The 18576-nt window shown below is 39.8% G+C and overlaps 1 protein-coding gene across 10 annotated transcripts in view; it reads left to right on the top strand.

Moving 5' to 3' along the window:
- Window positions 1-18576, top strand: part of CFAP95 (cilia and flagella associated protein 95) — a 248679-nt gene that overhangs the window by 56546 nt on the left and 173557 nt on the right. For 7 of the 10 annotated variants that reach the window (XR_012374036.1, XM_025891460.2, XM_073878090.1 and 4 more), the window contains one exon: window positions 11890-11998. The exons of the other annotated variants lie outside the window; for them this stretch is intronic. Coding sequence is in view for 4 of the 7 variants with exons in the window: in XM_025891460.2 (XP_025747245.1) it covers window positions 11890-11998 (109 nt within the window). In the remaining 3 variants the exon portion in view is untranslated. The remainder of the gene's footprint in view (window positions 1-11889; window positions 11999-18576) is intronic. 10 annotated transcript variants of the gene reach the window in all.

Below are 18576 nucleotides of genomic sequence, written 5' to 3'. Positions count from 1 at the left end.
AATCTAGTCTGGATAGATTGCATTTTTTTTTTTTAGTTACGTTATTTTGTATGTTAAACAATCTTTAAAGATATATTTATATGAGCGAGAGTGGGGGGAGGGGCAGAGGGAGAGGGAGAGAGAAAATCTCAAGCTAACTCCCCGCTGAGCACAGAGCCTGACGTGAGGCTCGATCTCCCGACCCTGAGATCATGAGCCAAAATCAAGAGTTGTCGCTTAACTGACTGAGCCACTTAGGCTCCCCTATATGTTAAATAATCTTACAACAAATACAAATAATTTGGAAAATCTGCCTGTGGTTGCTTTACACATATGTCAAAATGAGCGGAGTGAATGTAACGTGATCCACTACAGGTCTTATTGACCCTATCAATGCCTTTTACCTCTGACACCTGAGGAGATCAGGGCATGTCAAACATCCTGCTAGACATTAAGGTACAAATAAGAAATTTCCTTCTATAATAAAATCATCTGGGCATGGTACTGTTTGATGGGTAACTCTCTTTTTTCTTTGACACCTTTCTCTGTTTCCTCTTTGGGAATTGTCTATTTAGACTTTCTGGTTCTACCAGGGTAATTTTGGTAAGTTACTTTTCATAGAAGGTTATGTGTGCCATCTAGCTTTCCAAATATATTTGCATAGAGTTATGGAAAGTAGTCTTTGCAGCTTTTAAAATTTTTCTTCTATTTTGATGGTTATTCCTATTCTTAACAACCTTATTAAGATACAACTCACATACTATACATTATCATCCTTTTAAGGTGTATAATTCAATGGCTTTCAGTATATTGACCAAGTTGTACATCTGTCATGGGGCACCTGTGTGGCTCAGTTGGTTAAGCATCTGTCTTCAGCTCAGGTCATGATCCCAGGGTCCTGGAATCAGGCCCGGTGTTAGGCTCCCTACTCAGCAGGGAACCTGCTTCTCCCTCTCTCCCCAGCTTGTGCTCTGTCTCTGGCTCTCTCTCTCTCAAATAAATAAATAAAATCTTTAAAAAAAAAGTTGTACATCTATCAACACAATTGATTTTAGAATATTTTAATTAACATAAGAAGAAATCCTGTTCCCTTTAGCTGTTACTCCTGAATCCCCCAAACCCTCAAGCCCTAGGAACCATTAACCTACTTTCTGTCTCTATAGATTTGCCTATTCTGGACATTTCATATGAATGGAATAAAATAATATATGGTCCTATGTGACTGGCTTCTTTTACTTGGCATAATGTTTTCAAGTTTCACCCATGTTGTAGCAAGTTATCAATATTTCATTTCTTTTTATTGCCTAATAATATTCCACAGTGTGGATATTATATCCCTCTACTCTGTTTATATCTCCTGCCCTTTTTCTTGATTTTTTAGATGTGTCTATTTTGCTTATTTATTCATTTATTCTGTTTTCTAACTTATTTAATTCTGCATTTAACTACTCCTTTATCTTGAATTGTTATATCATTCTGGATTCTTTTGGCTTGCTTGTTCTTTTTTCTATGTTTTTGAGTTAGATATTTTACTTATTTTCATTGCTTCATTTTTATTGGTATAAGTACTTAAAGCTTAGAATTTTTTTCTGGGTACTGCCATAGCTATATCTTATGGATTCCTATAAGTGGTATTTCAATTTATTGGTATTTTTTAGAACTTCAACAATTTAAGTTTGTATTGATCTTTGATCTTTGAAGTGTTTAAATATGTTCAGATTGAAGAAGGATCTCTTTAAAAATGTGTTATAAATTTTTAGTTTTATTGAAATGTCATTTATATCTTTTAAACACATTAAAATATTTTTTCTTAATTTGTATAAAAGTTCTATGTGCCCTTTAAGTTGTATTTAGGCAGGTCACCAAATACTGGCTTCACACTCCATGTGCGGACTATGTTCACCTATTTATCCAAGGATAATAACCCAAATTCTATCCAGTCACAGGTCAAAATTTCAAGATCTCCCCATGTCATGCCATTATCTCTCTACTAAGTCTAGCTGTAGACTAGCTGTAGCTCTAAATGATTCAGAAAACCGTAAAGGAAAAGGACAGATTTCTGTTCCCAGTGCACAATGGTGGGACAGGGACAAGATAAGTGTAGGAAGCGCCCTTGCTCAGAAATAACGATGGAAGGGACAGGCCTGTCACTTGTCCACAGTCATTCTTAAGTCCTGGCTAGTACACAGATCCTGGAGCTGGTGTCAGGAATGTCCTTTTTTTTTTTTTTTAAAAAAAGATGTTATTTATTTGAGAAGGAGAGAGAGAGCACAAGCAGGGGGAGCAGCAGACTCCTCGCTGAGCAGGGAACCGGACATGGGCCTTGATCCCAGGAGCCTGGGATCATGACCTGAGCCGAAGGCAGATGCCCAACCAACTGAGCCACCCAGGCGCCCCAGGAATGTTCTTTGTTAGACCCCCATTCTGTTTTCTGGGGGCAGCTTCCCTTTCCCATTGTTCTCTGTGGTCCTTGGCTCTGCCCTGTGTGTGGTCTTTTCTATTATTCTTGACCACATCTGCAATGGATGTTGTAGACTATGCCCTCCTGTGAACTGTTTGGCTTTCTCAGTTCATTTCCTAGTTCCAAAAGTTTGGGGGCCAGAGAATATTTTTTTAAAAGATTTGTTTATTTATTTTAGAGAGAGAGAGTGCGCGCGCGCTTTGGGGAGAGGGAGGAGCAGAAGGAGAGAAGAGAATCTAAAGCAGGCTCCCTGCTGAGTGTGGAGCTCGAAGTTGGTCGGCGGGGTGGGGGGGGGCCTCTGTCCCACAAACCCATGAGATGATGACCTGAACCAAACCAAGAGTCAGATGCTTAACCGACTGAGCCACCCAGGGGCCTCCCAAAGAATATTTTAAATATTGAACAGTTAAAGGATTTTAAATTCAGACTCCTGGCTAATTTGGAAGAACAGTTTTTAAGAACTTCATAAGTTTATTTGTTTGAATTCAGTCAATTCCAACTGGTAATAACCTCACTCTTAATTCTTTCTAGACAAAGTTCTGCTTTATTTCTTTACTTTTTCTCCTATAATAAATACCTTGAATATCACTTTGAGACTGCTGTAGTTACAGAAATCAGAAACCCTGGGAATTTCTGTTTGACTATCTCCTTAGGCAGATGTTTGCTTGGATGCAGCTTAATTCATTGGGAGCATCTAACAATGGGATGAACTTTGCTACAAGGCTCAGCTTTGATAGAACTTTGTCTCAAAAAGATCTGAGTTTTCTCTCTTACTCTTTGAGATCTAAAAGTTGCTGGATCTTCTAACATTTCACGTCCCAAATTTCAGGACTCTCATTTCTCTTTACCTTCTTGTAAACCAGCCAATTTACTGAATTTACCTCTCTCTGTTTTATAAATACATTGGCAAAAAACAATCGCAGTTCACACACGGAACTCATGAACTTTCTCAATCTCTTTCTCGGTCTCACTAGGTACATTAGTTGACTCTTTGCCTACTGTGGTCATGAAATGTTTTGCCTTTCATAGAAAGCCTGCGATATCAGCTTCCTATTGTCTTTGCCTGGCCATATACTTTAGATTTTTGTTACAGTAGCACCCACCCCACTTCTGGTACTGATTTCTGTGTTAGAATAGGCTAAACTTAATCTGTGATAACAGTCCCCCGAATCTCAGGGGCTTAACACATAAAGGTTTATTTCCTGCTCACACAAAGTCATCTGTAAATTTTTGGTGGAGGGGGCACTCCTCCACCTAGATACTCTGGGATTCAGGCTGATTGAGGCTCTATCCTCTAGAAAGTCATTGACTGCTCTGGCAGGGGAAGAAAGAATTGAGAATTGGACAAAAGCTTTCACTGTCACAGAAAGGACACATATTATTTCTGTTCATTTTTATTTTGTTATCCAGAACTAGTCAAATGGCCCCACTAACTGTAGGAGAGCTGGGAATTTTAACCTCTTGTATTCCCAGGAAAGAAGGAGAAATTATATTGGTGAGCACAATGTCTATCACATATAGAAGACTTTCTTATAAAACTCACTCTAGGTGGATTCTAGGGCTAGATTTTTGTTCTTCTAGCCCTGAAATCATTGTCCCTATGCAGTGTTGGCAAACACCTTGAAGGCATCAGCAGATTGGGTGTTTTGAAATTCTACTTAACCCTTTGGTTACAGGCTTTCATCCAAAAATTGACATGGAAGTTCCCCCATTGGATTTTCAGCTCTTAAGTACTTCTAATGTGTTAAGATTTAAAAATGTATTTTATCTAGCATTATCCATTGTTTTCAGTGAATTTATTTGCATAACCATGGAAATATAATTTGGCTGTCACTCCAAGAGTTCCCACCTCTGACCAATCTCGTTAGTGAGATTTCTCCTTACAGCCTCTTAATCTTCACTTCTTCCACTTGTCTCTGACAAATTCTTTGGTTCCACTTGTTTTGAATGGATCTTGGCTGCTTATGGGAGCCCTTGCACATGGTGTGATCTGGGAATTATAACTTCTGACTTTGCCAAAAATTTAGTTTGCTTTTAATTTTTCCATTTCCTTTGTTACTTTTCAATGATTTCTAGGAGGACATGGGGGAAATGCTCATTTGTTTAACAATGTTCATAATGGAAGAATATTTAAACTTTAGATTCTATTTATGAAGAACAGTTTGTTCATTTGTTTCTAATGTGAATGAAATGAATTGCTTTGAAACCAAAGAACCTTATAATACCTAGTCAACATGCCTTGCTCATGGGTTCACAGAAGTGTACATTAAAATGGGCCTTAAGCTCATATAATACAATCTTTTGATGTTATGCTAGAATAGTTAATTCAAATTGTTTAAACCAGTAATATTAAGACTATAGGAAAGGAGCTATTACAAGTAATCAGGTGTTGCTTTTTGTTTTGCAGGGGGACAAACTGGTCTTCATGCCATTCATGAAAGATATACTATCATATATATTTTCTGTGGACTACTGTAATTACTAATGTATAATACACTTAAAAAAAACTCTGTCTCTCTTTAGTCTTACTCTTCTACCTCCCAGAGTGTCTTTGGCCAGTCGATATAAGTTGATTCTGGAGGGGAGGATCAAAGAAACTCTGAGAAACATCCTAGGATTTTAAGATCATTGAGAGCCAGTTGTTTAAACATGGAGTAACGGAATTTCCTGATCCTGATTTGACCAGGACAGTCCTGGTTTTCACCACTCCCAGTGTACTTAGTACCTCATTTCCCCCTAAAAGTGTTCCGGGTGGATTAATCAATTACAGTGTCACCCTATCTAATACATGTCCCTTCAGCTGTTTTCAAAGTCATGTGTTTGGCAGTTACTCAGACTGACAATGTTTATTTAACATTTAAACAGTTTAGACACAGGCTCCCACTACTATATTCTTTTTTGTTTCCTCCCAATATTCTCCGTAGGGCCTCCTATTTCTGAAGATTTTCTATTAAGAAAATCCGTAATAATGGGGTCTTATTTACATGCCACTCAATATATGTCCAGTGAAGAAAATGACTTCACTTATCTGCCTTCGTCAAATGGTTTTCTTTTGAGTGCAGTTTAGGCTTCAGATTCTGTGGTTTCAGGTTATAGATGCACAAATCACAAAAAGCTTGAGACATTGAAAACCAGAGTCCCTCTTCTTAAGTTTGAAATGTCACCAGTTCTCCCAAGGACATAAGATTTTCTTTATGATTCTGCAAATACACCTAAAAGTCTTCATTTGTCAGTTTGATGAATGTGCCACTAAAATAACATTACCTTGGCATGTAAATCATTTTCCCATGAAATCTTTAAAGAGCATTGTCAAATGTTTCTTTGTAGCTTTTGATTCTCTTGGTTTTATGCTTCTGAGGTGTCAGGAAATAGAGCTGACTCTCTGGGGTAATTTTCTTTTAAAGTTCTAGATAGCAGATGTTTATAAAACCTAATAGAAAAGATATCTTTCTCTTCTTATATGGGTTAGATTTATATCAGAAAATACAATAACTGACAGAGTAGTTGTGAACTATATTAATAATTCTAAAATTTAAAATTAATATATTCTTCCATCTGGAGTCTTAACTAAACATTTTTAACATCTTTGAAATCCGCAAAGAAAATGTGTCTCTTGTCAAGTAACTAGAAGCTAGAAGGGCTGGGATTTTCATTGTTCTCATGTCAGATATTGCTCAGATTCACACGCCCATTGCAATCAGTGTTATGCATATGTATGTTGAGAACTTTCCCATTCAGCAAGTAGATTTATAATTCCTCTGGAGACAAGTCTTTGTTGCAAAGGACTAGCATCTCTATGTGCATAATCACTCCTTCTTTATGTGTGCTTTTGCAGAGTGAGCTGGGATGCTCTTTATTTTTATGGACACATTTGAAAGCCTCTGCTTTCAACATTTATATTGAGGTGACAGTACCACAATATAAGAACATTCAATCAATCAATCATTGAAGATTTAATGAGCATTTATAATCTGCTAGACTATGCTAGGCACTGAGATCACAAAGATGAATAAAGAATAATTCCTGTATCTAAACTACTCCTAGTCTAATGAGAAGGCAGATTCATTAAAGCATAATTATAAAGAAAAAAATGTGAAAGGTGGAGCAGAGATAAAGGTTTTGTTCAAAACCCCCACGTTTTTCCCCCCACGTAGATGTGGGACCACAGAAAGTGAGTGTAGACTTTAGTGTAACTTGAATGTCACTTGGTCCACGAGAGTGCAACTTGGTCTCCTTTCCTGCAAGGAGAATCCGATGGCCTAACCCCACCCTGTCCTCCAGTGGTAGCTGGACCACTCTGGTTTGGGGCAGCCTGAGGGGAGCTGCAGGTCCTTGCCTGCGAATGCTCTGAACTCGAGTTTGTTTAGTTCTGCAACTCACTTTAGGATCGTATGTGTTTACTCAGGGGGGCTTGCAGATCCAATTTGGAGTCATCCAACTCTTATGATAGGAAATCCAAGCTCCCAAGGGACCCCAGAAACAGACCCTGGTCTCTTGACAGGGCATTACTTGGGACAACATTAGGCCTGAAAAGATAGGAAGAACAGGATCTCAAGGGTTCAGGTGATTATATAGAGTTGGTGATGGGAAGTTACATACCGACTGCATATGTTGGGCATTTGTCCAGAATGGGACCTAATCATGCTGTCTTTAACCTACTGGGTTGTATTGACCTTAATCCCCTCTGAAGCAGTCTAAGTGGCATTTTTGAAAACAGGGTCATAGTTCCAAGCTCCTTTTCATACGGTTGGCAGCTCTGATCCTGTCCTCTCGGTGCTTTCCCCATTCCCGATTCTGTTCCTATTCATACTGTCTCTTCCACAAGAGGGTATAGAATGCAAGCTTCATCTCTTATAGTTGAGGTTGTCTTACATAAAGATTTCTTGTATAGAGAAAGAGTCACAGCCCTCAGCTCTGGCCTTGATGGAGCAAGGTCCTAAGCAGAAACAAGGCTGCTTGTCAAGGAAGATTCTGGCACTGAAGGCAGGGAGCCCTGTGGACCCTTCTCCCGGCAAGAAGGTCAGCCAGTACCTGCATGCTTGACATGGAAGACATAGTTCTTCCTTCAGTCAGCAGCACGAAATACCTGTATTCAAGCATCTTTGAGCTTGAACTGACTGCTGACCAGCTGCTGTCAAATTCATGTCTGGACAAATTAATATCTGCAGAAGCCAGTCAGTAGACTAGACCAGTACTGGTCAACAATGACCTTATTACTAATCCAAGGTGATAAGACTAACTGTGAAGACAATTTGGCAAGTTTTTTGTATAGCTAAATTTATTTGGTTTAAAGGACTCTGAGATTGTTTTTCCTTATCTTTGGTGTTAGAGGTCTTCCTATTAAAGGCAGTAGATGATTTTTCATTTTTAATGTTTCTGTCAAAACGGAAGTTGGCAATTTTATGTTGGTTCTACAGATTTGGGGGGATGTTTTGCTGCTCCATGAAACACGTTTGGGAACCACTGATCTAAGAGTCTGGTATAACTGTACCCTGGAGCTTTCTTAACCTTGACACTTTTGACATTTTGAGCCAGATATTTCTTTGTTATGGGGGTGGGTTTTTCTGTGCATGATAGGATGTTTAGTAACATCACTGGCCTCTACCCACTGGATACCAGTAACAACCCACCCCACCCTGATGCAACAACTAAAAATGTCTTCAGACATTGGCCAGTGTCTCAAGATGGGTTGGGGTGGATTTGGTGGGGGCTGTGCTCAAAATGTTTGAAAGTTACTGCTCGAGAGACATTGTAAATTTTATTTTATTATAATTTTTATTTTATTATTTTCTCATAATGAATTTCTCTTGCAATAAATGACAGGTTATGGCCGGTTGTATAGTGACCATTAATAAATGCAGGTAGCAAGGAGAACAAGGCTATAGAAAGTATATATGTATTTATTTATATTTTACTTTATTATATATTACAATACCTTGATATATGTCTCATGAAGATGCTATAAGGTTTAGTTGGCATTAACAAAGTATTGAAAAACACCCAACTAAAGCATATGGTAGATAGACATAGTATTAGTACACATAATAATATTTTGCATTTACATGTCACTTTTCACTTGAGACTCTCAATCCATTGATTCATTTGTTTCCTCAGTGTATGATTCTCAGTTTATCTCAGGGAAACTGAGGCACAAGCCAGTGTTCACCTGACATAATAAAATCAAGGAATTAATTAAGTCTGACATTTTCTTTATAATACCCTAATCACTTTTACTGTATTTTATACATATTAAACATGTATTTAGTATATAGTAAATATTTATTTTTTATATTTTATATTATATTTTATATACTTTATAATTTTTAAACATGTTTATTTCTCTTTGCCAGGCTGGCAGTCTCTTAGAAGTCGGGGCGACTCTTCTTTAGCTGTGTATTTCTCAGGGCCTGCAGACTGTGGGCACAACATTTGTGGGCAACTGGCAGGCATTAGGGGATGCCAACTGTATTAGCTCAGTTCTCCACAGAAAGTCTTTCATTATAGATTCATGTTTTCAGTGCTGGACTTTTAGTATAGAGACTGCTCTAAGTAAAGGAACATATCTGCATCTTTTGTAATAATCTAGTTATAATACAACTTAAAATTTATAGTACATTCTGACTTTCATGGACACTAATTATCTTTGCCTTCATGGGCTCCTTACTCCATTAAAAAAAGTTAAAAATGATAGTTTATAACTACACTGTTATAAAGATGGATATAATCAAAGATGGATTATATTCTTTTTTTGCTGATTAAAAAATAGTTAAAAGACACTCTCATGTTTTATTTATTTATTTATTTTTAAAAGATTTTATTTATTTATTTGAGAGAGAGAGAGAGAGAGAAACAGCATGAGAGGGGAAAGGGTCAGAGGGAGAAGCAGGCTCCCTGCTGAGCCGGGAGCCTGATGTGGGACTCGATTCCAGGACTCCGGGATCATGACCTGAGCCGAAGGCAATCCCTTAACCAACTGAGCCACCCAGGCGCCCAACACTCTCATGTTTTAAAACACTCTGTACCCTGGGCACTGTGCATGGTCACTAGTGAAGAAATGAGCATTAGGATTACACATTCAGAGGCTGACTGTGCTTTTCCTGTTCATTCTTATGCTCCCAGGGAGTTACTCTGGTTTTATTGCCTCCGGGAAGAAAGACCCAGCAGGCAACAAAAACACGAAATTCTTGGGTTTGGGGTTCAAAAACTTGGATCTTAGGATGACACCATAGATTTGGAAGAATAGTTGAAGAGCTGGCTATCCTGTCCCATGGCAGATGAAGAGTTCATGGACCGAAGATGGAGGGCCCCAGAGAAGTTGAAAATGTGTGGGTTTGTCTGGGACCCCAAATTGGAAAGGTTAAGGCTTTAGAAATTCTCAAGCAGATGGGACCTATCATTGCCTAGCCCTCCATTCCTAGGGAAATGATTTCGGAGCTGTTGAACTGTGGGGCTTGTTTGTATCCCCCAAGCCCAGTGTGAGGGGGACATGAAATCTTCTTGAGGGGCCAGGCAAACAGCTCAGGGATGGCATCTGTTTTCCAGGAACTCTGGGTTCTTGATGGCTCATGAAAGTTCTTGGTGGCTTAGATAATGGCACGCTTGTGGCAGAGTGCTAGTCTAAGCAAGAGTCTATGTGTCAGGACCAGAAGGGCATAGCAGAGATTTGCATGGATCCATAATGGAAGACCACAGGAGAATGAGGAGATTTCCACCGATGTCAGCAGGGAGAGATGATGGCAACAAAGATAGATTCTTGGCATTGTGGCACCACACAGGCCCTTGAGAGTGGGAAGAGATCCAGAATTGACCAAGATTAAGGTTTCTCCATCTTAGTGATATGAACACTTAGAAAATAAATTAAGTACAATTATGGAAAAAATAAAGTTGCAATTCATGTACGCCAGAATTTTTTAAAGCTGGATTGGTATTCATTATACATAGGTGTTAATGATACTTTACAGTATTTGAAGGACCTTCTGCTTTTATTTTTTTCACTTTGCAAAAATCTTATTGGTCTTATTTCTGTCCTCATTTTATACATGTGGAAATGGAAACACAGAAAGGTTAAGTGAATTGCCCAAAGTCACACAGCTAGGACTTGAGCAATAACTCAAACCCATGGCCCCATTCACTCTACCACTCCTGGTTCTTGATGTTGTTCAGTATTCCACCTAAGGACTAAAGTGAGACCTTCCTGTGAGGCTCTCGGAAAATGCTGATATGGCACCAAAATGCTTTTAGTGTTTTGCAATTTAATGCTCAGACATGAGGAGGGCAGAGGGTTCACATGCCTGAGCTCTGATGCTCCATCCTAGGCTCCCTTCCTGTGTTCTATGCAGTGTTCTGCTCTCATCTCAGAGGTGGAGAGGCAAGGGTATACTCTGAATGCAGTGCAGGGTCCCAGCCCCAAAAGAGTGGGATGAGGTGGGGGGGGGGTCAGGTCCTAAAGGGCCTCCTGATTTAGATTAGCATGCCCCATCCAGATGAGTGGGTGCTGTTCTGCTTCCATGACCCTGTGCCCACATTGTAGAATTTTGTCACCAGGGTGTGAGCAATGAAGGCAGGGACTGCATCAGGCTTGGTCCCCATTGCATTCCCTGCCTGGCATGTAGTAGGTACTTAAAATATTGACTGAATGAACGGACAATTGGATGGGTGGATGGATGGATGAATTTTGGGCTACCTCAGTATCCCTTACACAATCCTAGCCCTGTATCCCTCAATAGCAAGGCCCCTTCGGAGGGATGGTTGGGTTCAGCTTCCTTTATCTTATCCAAGAAAGCTATGTAAAAATAGCTGCTTCCGCTGCAGGCCGCTCCACCTCCTTCTTCCTCCCCTCCTCCCAAATCTCTCCTTTATTATTGTTTCTGTCTACCCTTTTAGTCAAGATATTTGGAATATTTTTCCCTCTTCCATCTACATGTTTTTTTCCAGCTTATGCTTAATTGTCAGCTTCCTTTAAACCCTCTTTAGAAGCAGGAAGCACATGTTATAAATCCATATGAGCAGATACTTTGCTCGTTCTCATTTTGAAAAAAACTTTTAATTAAAATTCATGGTAGAAAAAATTGCTAAAGTGGCAAGTTGCCTTTCTAATTTATTACCATGTCTTATTTTAGAATTTACTTTTGGTAACTAACGTACATTATTAAATAAAGTTCACTTCTTTGGAGTCACTGAGTAATTGCTGTGTTGGATAAGTATTGTTCTTATGATATTATTAGTTTTATCACATGTGCTAAGTTGTTTTTAGGAAGTAGCCTCAGCGTTACTTGAAAAGAGATGGAAAATACTTTATATATCCCACATCCACTGAATTAATAATTAAAACAATGTCACAAATGCCATCAATTTTCATTGGATAATTTTTTTGAAAATTTTAAATGCAATACATGATAAAAAAAAAAAAAAAGCTAAACCCCTTAACAGATTCTAATTTATTTTTCAAGGCACCATGACCGAGAAGCCTATCCAAAAGATTATGATATAGAGGGTCCTGAAAACATAAAAAAACTGTATAATTCAACATATTGGCGACTTGGAACTGATGAACCCCCAGTAAGTAGTTGCTGCTGATTTCTTTAGATCTTGAATCTTCTTCCTAGTGAAACGTGGAAAAATAAAGGGAGGAGCTCTTTGTTGGTGCCACCCTTCCATGCTGTGTTGGGTACTTAGGCAGGTGACTTAGTCACTGGATGCTTCAATGATGTTGCCTGTAAAATGTGCACATGTCATAAGGTTGTTGGAGAAATTAAATGAGCTAAAGCAAATAAAGTGGTTGACTCAGTGCCTGGCACATAGCAAGTGCTCAAGATATCATCCATGCTGTTATGATGCTGTTGCTGCAGCCACAGCATTTTGTTCCATGACTCCTTTAATCTTCACAATAACCCTGTAACGTAGGTGGTATTCTCTCTATTTTATAGAGGAGGAGAAACTCCTAGAGGTTAAGTGACTTAAAGTCCCCAGTTAGGGAGTTGAAGAGTGTGACTTTGAATCCATTTCTTTGATCTCAAGTCCTTTGTATTTGTCGTAAGGCAGTAGAGTTGTGAGTTATTAAAACACGCTAGTATTATTCTCCTAACTTTTGTATGACCCAGTTCCAAAAGGAATATTCATTGCACGAGTACTTCCTGTTTGAAGTGTCATGAATGGGTTACTCCTTGGCTATTTAGGTGCCTGCCCAATTGGTGTAAGGCGGGAGCTCACCTCTCCAGAGACCCCCAAATCTTGTGTCCTACAGTGTCAAGAACTTTGGGCTCTTTGAAGACTCAGTTCGGCCTTATGGGATGACTTTTGGGCTGAAGAGCTGGTAATTTGACTAGGGCAGGTGCAAATGTGTTGAGAAGACTAGGTTTGTATCACACTCTGCCCCCAAAGGCAGGGCCATTTTGAAATAGAGCAAGCCAAGGAAGATCCATAATTCTATGTTGGACATGGGTCTAGAAGATTCTCAGTTCTCCAGGGTGATGGGAATGAATTAGCCTGGCAGGGCTCATGCTTGTTTCTTCCTGCCTTTTATAGTTAACAATGGATAGAGAATAATAAGGATAGCCAGAAAAATGGACATTTATTATAAAGATGCAGCTGCCTGGAAATGGAATCAAGGACACTTACAGGAACCAAGACATCTCTAAAGCAAGACATCCTCCCCCCTCCTCTCTTTCTCTCTCTTACACACACACACACACACACACACACACACACACCAGTGTCTCATTGACGTCCTGATTTTGTGCTGCTCAGTGTCTTTTTGCCCTACAGCTCAAATCTCAAGGGCATTCTGATGGTTTCCTCAGTTTCCACATTGGCCTCTTGCCTCTACACCAGGCTGCCTTTTTGGTCACTAGCCAGCGCATGGAGGGGTTCCCAAGTCTGGTGCTCAGTTCTGTTGGTAGCCACTCTGCCCTGCCCCACCAAACCCAGCTTGGCCTTGCTTTCTTGAGCCATGGGGCTGTGTGGTCAGGACAAGAGCAAGTGAGGCAAAGCACACATTTCCTGGCATGCACGTAGCATCTTTGACTCTTAAAAAAAAACACTTATTGGGCGCCTGGGTGGCTCAGTTGGTTAAGCGACTGCCTTTGGCTCAGGTCATGATCCTGGAGTCCCAGGATCGAGTCCCACATCGGGCTCCCTGCTTAGCGGGGAGTCTGCTTCTCCCTCTGACCCTCTTCCCTCTCGTGCTCTCTCTCTATCTCATTCTCTCTCTCAAATAAATAAATAAAATCTATAAAAAAAAATAAAAAAAAAACACTTATTTTTGAGTTCCAAAGGAAAATGTTCTTGGTCTCTGGGTTATAGGAGGAAGTTAGATGAAGTGAACTGTGAGATGGAGGAACCTCAAACTTTCATTCTGTACATTATACACATTACAGCAGTCAAGACTCAGGTCTAATAGAGGTTGTAGAAATAAGATAATATTTGCCTTCTCTGTGACTTTTGTTCGTGGTCATTGAAATCTTTCCTTATTGTTCCAGGTTTACAGATATATTAGATAGGAATGAAAATAGATCAAGGGGTCAACTATTTCTGACAAAATTGCTATTCTCTATCCTAAGAGTAAGTTACATTTTTCTAGACTTTTTGTGTATAAAGCACTTGTTTACCCATCTTGTTTCTTGCACTTCTCAACAAAGTTATAAAATTGACAAGAAAGATATTATTATTCCAGTTCTAAACCCAGACCCACTGATCTTAAATGATTCACCCAAGGTCCCAGGAATTAAAAAGAGGGGGATACACAGAGACTTCATATTTTCATATGTCAGGTGTGATGTTAGATGTAGCAGAAGGATGGTTGAGTTCTTCTTCTTGCCACAGAGTTTTGATAGAGACCTAAATACTAGAATACTCTCAATAGTTGGTGAAAAACACACATCCTAAAGCAAGATGCTAGACCATCCAGGCAGGACCTGCTAAGATATTCTAAACTAGGTTAGGCCAGTATGAGTGATTATGTCCGTGAAGACTAGAGTTCAAGGATTTATTTCATTGTGGGATGCATGTCCCTTCTTCCTCAGGTGAGAGGTGTTTCAAGGAAATAAGAGAAATTAATATGTGTATCCTGGAACTTAGAGGGCTTAGGGTCCAGGTGTCTGACACTTGTGAAACAGCAAGGCCCACCGGCTGCAGGATTCCACGCCTAAAGCAGCACCCAGCTGGGAAGGTGAGAAGCTTAAATCTAATACAGTTAGCAATTTTGATGATTTCACTGGACTGGAAAATTTAATAACTAAAATGAGATCCTTCTCAAGATTGAGGGGCCTAGAAAAGTTATGGGACTTGCATAAAGTTTCCATTAAGCGAAAGGAAGAACTAGCCATGGATGGAAGAGGCAGCTTGATTAAAATGAAGTTGCTTCATGATTGCATCCTACTGATGGGATAGGATCAATTCAATAAGATGGTTACATGAACAGTGCCTCATTTCATCCTCTGGACAACTCTTCAGGCTAGCACTCTAAGTGACCACATTGTGTAAATGAGGAAACCGAGGCCAGGTGAAGCTCGATCACTTGTTCAAAGTCAAACAGCAAGAAAGTGCATTAAAAATTAAAATCTATTTTTACCCTCTGGTTCCAGAGTCTAAGATCTTAAATACCTCTCAACCTGTCTCTTGGAGTGCCAAGTGTTTCCACTCCCAGCCTAGCGGCCTTTTTACCCCCCAAACACTGCATCCTCCTTGCAGAAAATGAACCTGACTTTTTTTTTTTGCTCTGGCTTGGGCGTGTGTTGGGGCATTGGTTTCTTATGTCTTATCTATAACCTCTGTCTTGTTTCCTGAATTATGTCCACAAACATGCTAGCTAGCCCCATTCCATCTGTTTCCTCTCCTACATGTCTTAGCATTTTTGGATTTTTGCAGTAATGCTGCTGAGTGGTTGCTTTTTTTTGACCATCAGTATTTCTATTCCACTGTATGAAGTTCTCCTTGCCCTTAAATGCTGCTACTGGGGCTAATGTGAGCATTGTTTATTTGTAACAGGATTTTAAATAGGCCTTTCTTTGTCTTTATTTTGGCTGAGACTCCAAAAGGCCACAAACAAATCCATAGTCCCATGTGCCAAAGTGAAATATTAGGCCACTTAGGTGAGACCCTCGAAGATGGTGCCCTTAGGTCAGTACTCACATGAAGGATATAAGAGGATTGAAATCCAAGAAACCAAAAGAAGAGTTTGAGAGTAGAAACAGGGCTTTGGAAAAGGCGTACTGCGAATCTCATCTGCCTGGGGAAGGGTGCCTAAGTGAAGTTATAGATATGAGGCGCTGGTGATCTTTCCAAAGCAGCAGAGCAGAAAGAGGGGAACTAGCTACATGTACATCATTGGTGAGACAAGGATTATTGAGTACTCAGGCCCAGAGGTGGCTTTGGGGGATCAGATGTAGAAGAGAAATATGACAGCCATTTTAGAACCTGCCCAAGAGCCTCTCATGTAGGGATGGGAGGGACAGTGACTGGATTCCCAGGGGCTGAGGCAGGACAGTTAAGTCCAGACAATGCCATCCTGTGTCATGGAACATAACCATTGAATGTTTCCAGAAGGGATCTCAACAAATACAGAACATTCTAAAAAAGTCAGCTTTGAACATCCATCAGTGCCAGAGAGGATCAGACATCAGACATGCCCAGAGAAAACCAAAACAAGAGTGTACTTCTACCTTTCTTGCATTTGCCTCTCTCCTTCCTCGTATCCCACATCTTAAACCCTCAAGAAGCCAGAGGGAATTGAGGAGTAGGGAAGAAGTTTAAGGGGGACAGTTGAGAAGAAGCCAACTGTGCCTGCTTTTCCCACTGAGGTATGCCAGGCCAAAGCTGACCTAAACGACAGGAATGAGTCTTTCATTTCAAATGAAGTTTTGGCTACTACATGGTACTGGGGATTATACTTACCTCAGTGAGACTTCTCTTGGGACAAAAGTAGCCAGAAGATGTTTGTATTATCTGAGAGTGGACATACAGGTCCTGGCAATTGTCCTGTATTTTATCAAGGAGCATAAAAAAGAATTCGCCTCTCCAAATATCTGTGGATAGGCAGTGATAGAGGAAGAACGGATTTGTTTTCTGTTTGTACCTACTTACAAGTCCCACTTGTTCAGTGAGCTAGTTGCCCATTTGTGTAAAAAAGAGCAGCCCATTCACATCATCCCTCCCTATCCCCTTTCCTTACTTTAGTTTTCTTCATGGCATTTAAATCACTGGATATACTTAAGACTTCTTTAGTTGTTAATTGCACATGTCTCTTGACTAGAATACTAGCTCCATGAGAGAAGGGACTTTGGTTTGTTTTGTTCTCTGCTGTATCTCCAGTTCCCACAATGGTGCCTGGTCCAGAGTGGGTCCTCAATAAATACTTGTGGAAGGAAGGAATGAAGGAAAGAAATAAGGAAAGAGACAAAGAAAGAAGAAAAGGCAAGAAGGAAGGAAGGGAAGAAAAAATGGAGGGAGGAAAGAAGGAAAAAGGACTATATTCCACAAATACATATTGAGGCCCTATTATTTTGCTAAGTGCTGTGGTAAGAAACAATTCAAAACAAGGTCTCTGTACATCAGGAACTCACAGGCTTGTGGGGAAAGTGCAGGTGTACAACCACAGTGACAAAGTATATGATGGATGCTATGATAGGAAGAAGATCAAGATGTGGAGAGGGACACCTGAACTGAAATGGGTTGAGGAGAGGATCAGGGATGGTTTCCTAGTGGAGGTGGCCACAGCGAAGCTCCTGAGCTGAATCTAAAGGAACCATTAGTTGGTGAAATTTGGAAACATACCAGGCAGGTTTCAGTGGTGCCATAATTGAATTCCTACCCCAGTGGTCCTTCTGGCTTCAGGAGAGCACATAGGATGCAGTTTCCCAGACAAGCACTCATTCAAGCCACTGACTTTCTCTGATTGTTTAATGAGTCTAAGCAATTTATGGAAAATAATATTTTAAACTATAGCATTTTGTCTTGGTATTTTATTTAAACTTTATTCAGATGCTGCTTAACTATACCAGAGTGAGTCCCATGCAAACTAAAATGTTCAGGAGCTCTTCTCTCGTGGTTGCTTCCTTTGTAAAGTCCCTCACCCAAGAATCCTCAGAACACTACCTCTGTCATGATCAGTATGTAAGGCTGCTTTTGAGGAAGGAAACTTCCTCAAAACTGCTAATAATTAAGTACAGAGTACATTTGATGCTGTCTCATAGAAGGTGAGAACGTATCAGACATAAAGGAACAAGGAAAACCATGCGTGATTTTACTAAACAGATTTTTCTTATACGGCTAATGGATCAGTGCCGAGGCATTTCTGGACCTAACAGGACAACGTGGATGAGCAAATTAGGCCAATACTAGTATTAATAGCATTACAGTCATTTTGGACGTTAAAATGGTAAATAAATGAATGGTACAAAAGTGTGCTAACATTCTTTTTATGAATCGGTAAAAGATAGCCAAGCAAGTCTCAAATATGAGCTATTTTAGTGGATGAAAATATGACATTTAAAAACTAATGACCCTAAAATGGATATAAAGGGATATAATTATACCAGATCTCAGAAATTCAATTATCTTTTACTTAATTGGTTCAGGTGTTTTTTTTTTCTTTGATTGACATTGTAGAATAGTGTTTTGATCATAAGACTATACTTACAGATGCTTCTTGCATTCAGATCTAAGTACCTGAAAGAGGCATATGGATCAAATTTTTGTAGATGGAATAATTTTAAATGCCACTGGAGGAGAACTGCTTAAGCCAGGAAAAAGGAAGATGTTTGGGGCGAGTGGGTGATGGAGTCAGGGTCTCCTCTTGCTTCAGGTTTCTATCATCTCTGAGCTTGGAGTTGATGCCACCAGTTCCAGCATCCTCTCGTGGATCTACTTTGGATCGTCTTTTCTAACATCAGCACAAGTGCACCTGCCTCTTCTGTTTCAGGAATTCTGTATAAATTTAGGCCAACTGAGTGTACTTTCCATGTCTACTGATGCAGCTCTGGGTTTATTGATTCAAGTGTGTATCTGCTCTGTCATTTTTAGGGATCTGGGACAGGAATGAATGTCAGTGTCTGCCATTTTGATCCTGTCACTCGCCTTCATAATTCTTTTTCTATAGCAATAATCATGCCTCATTTAACTCTTAGAGAAATCAGATTTTA

The sequence above is a fragment of the Callorhinus ursinus genome, unplaced genomic scaffold, assembly GCF_003265705.2.
Source record: "Callorhinus ursinus isolate GAN/ISIS: 27379988/994484 unplaced genomic scaffold, GSC_fseal_2.0 scaffold28, whole genome shotgun sequence".
Lineage (NCBI taxonomy): Eukaryota > Metazoa > Chordata > Mammalia > Carnivora > Otariidae > Callorhinus > Callorhinus ursinus.
This window is presented reverse-complemented; position numbering and strand designations above follow the sequence as displayed.